This window comes from Anastrepha obliqua, chromosome 6 (assembly GCF_027943255.1).
Source record: "Anastrepha obliqua isolate idAnaObli1 chromosome 6, idAnaObli1_1.0, whole genome shotgun sequence".
In the NCBI taxonomy this organism is placed as follows: Eukaryota; Metazoa; Arthropoda; class Insecta; order Diptera; family Tephritidae; genus Anastrepha; species Anastrepha obliqua.
The window spans coordinates 50,038,125-50,042,278 of record NC_072897.1 but is presented as its reverse complement, the minus strand read 5'-3'; the positions used below and the strand labels follow the sequence as shown (position 1 = coordinate 50,042,278).

At 33.1% G+C, this 4,154-nt stretch overlaps 1 protein-coding gene across 1 annotated transcript; it reads left to right on the top strand.

The window, feature by feature from the left end:
• The first annotated feature begins 1,064 nt into the window (after positions 1 to 1,064).
• Positions 1,065 to 1,657, top strand: LOC129249995 (uncharacterized). The gene is made up of 2 exons (XM_054889644.1): positions 1,065 to 1,509; positions 1,569 to 1,657. Exons 1-2 carry the CDS (start codon positions 1,078 to 1,080, stop codon positions 1,575 to 1,577), a joined length of 441 nt encoding a protein of 146 aa, XP_054745619.1. The 5' UTR covers positions 1,065 to 1,077; the 3' UTR covers positions 1,578 to 1,657.
• The last annotated feature ends 2,497 nt before the right edge of the window (positions 1,658 to 4,154 follow it).

Genomic DNA, 4,154 nt, shown 5'->3' with positions numbered 1-4,154 from the left:
TTTTTTTCTTTTTTTATTATTATTTACATTGTAACTAGTTAATAAATTATAAACTAACGAACAATTTGGATTTAATTTTGTACAATACAACTAAATTTAAAAATACTCTGCATCAGGCTTGCAGGGAAATGGGCTACTGCGTGAGTTGGTGCGGTTTTTTTCGTTTCAGCCTTTCTTTCCATTTAACGGGGTCAATTAGGGCTGAGGCTTCGCTATTTACATGGTGGCGTAGTCTTTCCATATGAGACTTAGCGTTGATGTTGATCGAAGTGGCAACTGATTCGATGCCAAGGTCGCGTTCGATATCGGTGTTACGGACGTACCAAGGTGCATTAACAGCGCATCGTAGTACCTTATTTTGGAATCTTTGTATGGATTTTATGTTGGTTGAGCTTGAGCAGCCCCATAGCTGGATCCCATATGTCCAAATTGGTTTAAGCACCTGCTTATATAAAAGAATTTTATTGTATAAGGATAAGGCTGATTGGTTGCCCATAAGCCAGTACATATTTCTAAATCTGATATCTAACTCTTCTCTTTTCTTTTTAACGTGAGCATTCCATCTAAGCTTGGTATCTAGTGTCATACCTAAGTATTTGGCGGTGTTGTGATGCGGGATTTGTACGCCGTTTATATGTAGTGGCAGATATTTGATTTTCTTCTGTGTGAAGTCTAAATGAACCGATTTTGTTTCGTTTAGTTTTATGCGCCATTTAATGGTCCACTCGGAGATTTTATTTAAATAAATTTGAAGGTTTTTGATTGAGTCAATCTGAGTTTCTCCTACCGATAAGATGGCTGTGTCGTCAGCAAAAGTTGCTGTGGAGCAATTTATGTCAATAGGTAGATCACACGTAAAAAGAATATAAAGAATGGGCCCCAGCACGCTGCCCTGTGGGACGCCAGCTTTAATTTCCTTAAGTTCGGAATATGTGTCTTCGTATTTTATTTGGAAAAAACGATCGGATAAGTACGATTTTAGAACATTATAATATTGTATTGGTAGAAGCGCATTTATTTTGTTGAGGAGCCCAATGTGGCAAACTTTGTCAAGATGGTGCGAGACATGTCTTCACTATGATTAAAAATTCTCGGTACTTACCAGAACATCTTCTGAGAGTAGTTGATCCTGTGATACAACACAATGCTTATTTCGCGCATCCTGAAAATTTGCTTTTATCTATGGTCACAGATGAAAATCGGAATGTACGTAAGATTGGGGTACAAAGGATTTTAAAAGCCAGAGAGACAACTTCTACTGCGAAGAATTCGGTGCGCTCATTCATTTTGCCAAAACTGAACTTTAATGCCACTAATTACTATGAAATGATCGACTGGTCTTCTACAATACTATCACCTCCTCCAGTACTAAGAAATGTCTTAAATGCAGATCTGTTATCTTCCATTGATAACCAACCATCTATCTCTCAATGGAACTTGTCAAGCTTTCCATGCCACACTCAAGCGGTAGAGCGAACTGTTAAGCTTGTCACTGAAGCGTCGAACAAGGTATGTGGTTATCAAAATAGGGATGGTCACATACGGTCAACTTTATTTTCTCGTTCTAGTTTGCCTAAATTTGATCACAAATCCCAGTTTGTAATTAACGCATAAAGAGAGTTCACTGTACAAATCTTCACGATCGTAAATTTTTTTAATGATAGTCGTAAACAAAAAATTTAAAAAACAAAAAAAAAATATTTAAAAAAAACAAAAAAAACATAAAATAATATATTAAAAAACACAAAAAAAAAATTATAAAATATAAAAAAAAAAAAACAAAAAAAACATAAAATATTAAAAAAAAACAAAAAAAAAAATTATAAAATATAAAAAAAAAAAACAAAAAAAAAATTATAAAATATAAAAAAAAACAAAAAAAAAGTGGGATCAGATTTTTCACCACGTCCTCGTTGTTGATCCTGGGGAAAGCTAAGCGTGAAAAGCCTTATAGAATGCATGAATAAACTGTTTAAATACAAACTAATCCTTATAAATAATTAAATTTAAACATAATAATAAGTAAAACTTTGGAAAACGACATTTAAAACATAATTCTAAAAAAATTAGGAAATATGCATTTTTCGACAAAATTTTCAAAACTTTAAATGAGTTGCGCGAACAGAAGATATTGACCGATTTCAATTTTTTTTTTTTACCAAATTACTTGTGTTACTCCATAGCAACTTTTCCGCACTATTAGAATTTGATTTGAAAAATTTGTTGGAATTCGAACCACCCTATTGTCCGTACTAATAATTTATTTAGCGTTTAGGATCGTCCGCACTAATGATTTATTTAGCGTTTAGGATCGTCCACAGGATCGCCTGGCAGGATCGCCATGTAAAAGTGTAAGGCAAGATCGTCAAAGTATAAGTGTTATTATTTTTATGGAAGAGCTTTAGGGCAAACCTGCCGACTAAAGATTCCTTTGTAAATAAAAAAGATTTTTTTTTCAGTTAGGGCAAATAACTTCCTTCCAACTATCAGGTTGAGACTGAGCTGCTTTCTGATAGAATGGCTTTATTTTTATACTTTCTTTTTGCCTTGTCATCAATAAAATATACATAATTACAATCAAACATTGTTACAAGTAAAAATCAATAACAAAGTTGTAAACACTTAAAATACTATACAAATGAAATTCTGCTTAGGTTGACTTAAATTTTGTTCAGGTTAACTTACTTCACAGTGAGCTATGGCTTTGCTTTGGAGTGGGGTATCATATGACAAAAAAATGTATTTGGTGTGTGCCATGTGTTTACTTATGTTTCGGGTTTCAAAAAAAAGGAAAAGAACTTTTGTCATTGAAATTGAAATGAAAAGAATTATGTCATTAAAGTAGAGTAAGTTGAAATGAAAAGAATTATGTCATTGAAATTGAAGAGTAGAGTGGATTGGAGTGGTTTACATAATTTGAGTTTGAGTATTAAAAATATATTTAAAGAATTCGAAAGAAGTTTGAAAGTGAAGTGGAGGTACTCTACAGTATGTGCGTAGGCATATGTGAAGCTTCAGAACTCGCTTTACAAAATACTTTTGTAGTATATCAACTTCTTGAAACCACCACACCTGTGCTGCGTATGACTGCAAGAAAAAGTTGTCATTTAGCTTCAATTGCTGATGTTCTCTTTTCAACATGCTAAGGTGTTATTTCCATTCCTTAGTAAGTATATCGAGACGCAGTCTGTATTTCTTCCTTAATATAATATGTACCATTTCTCCTCTTTACTAAGTTTCCCACCTTTTCTGAACACCATTCTTAGTGACTTTGAGCTGTTTACATAAGTTGCAGTAACTTTCAAAGTTATTAATCATCTCTTGTAGTTTGCCTGGGTGGTCCGCTAACTAAATGATGTCATCCGCGAGAAATGATAAGGAGCTCTATCAATCTCCGGAGCTTTGTTTAATTTCACTTTGTTTAACACAGATCTAACTTCGTCTGGTGAAAAAGCTGACTCAAGCAGATCGGAAGTTATGTGCTTAAAATTTTCTTTGTCATTAGCAGAAGAGGTCAGCAGATTTTCAAAATAAACCTTAAATTCATGCGTTGATTAAACGGGACTTATTTCCAAAGATTCACTCTTTATCTTCTTAACAAATTTCCAGCAGCTATCTTAATGTGGTTGATATTTTCTATAAGTCTGTTATACGATTCTTCTCTACTCCTTTAACATATGCACTTAAGTACAATATAATAATTTATTTGTATCATTATAGGTTTCTCTAAGGACACTTAAGATTTGAAATGACGAGAGTCTTGCTTCTTCACATTTTTTGTTAAACCACTCATTCTTGCCTAACCTTTTTGATTTCCTTTGGTTCCATATCGACGACTGTTCTATTGCTTCTTCGAGATCTTGAATATTAACTTCTTTTACTCTATTTAAAATTCCTATACTCATATTCAAGTTTTCTTGATACTTCTCCGTTTTTTTTTTTTTGATATTCCAATTCAACTTTGTAAATAAGCAACAATTTCACATTTTGCTGGCTCTTCCACCCAAGTTCAATTTAATTGGCAAATGGTCCGACCAACTTTCAAAATCAACTTCAAAATTAAGCGTTGTAATACATCTTTATTGACAATAAAGTAATCTGTTGTCGATTCTCCCACTTGACTGAAGAAAGTGAAATTTCCTTCGAGATTCCCT

Excerpts from the sequence above, each read along its gene's own strand:
- LOC129249995 (XM_054889644.1), top strand. The coding sequence starts at position 1,078 with ATGATTAAAAATTCTCGGTACTTACCAGAACATCTTCTGAGAGTAGTT.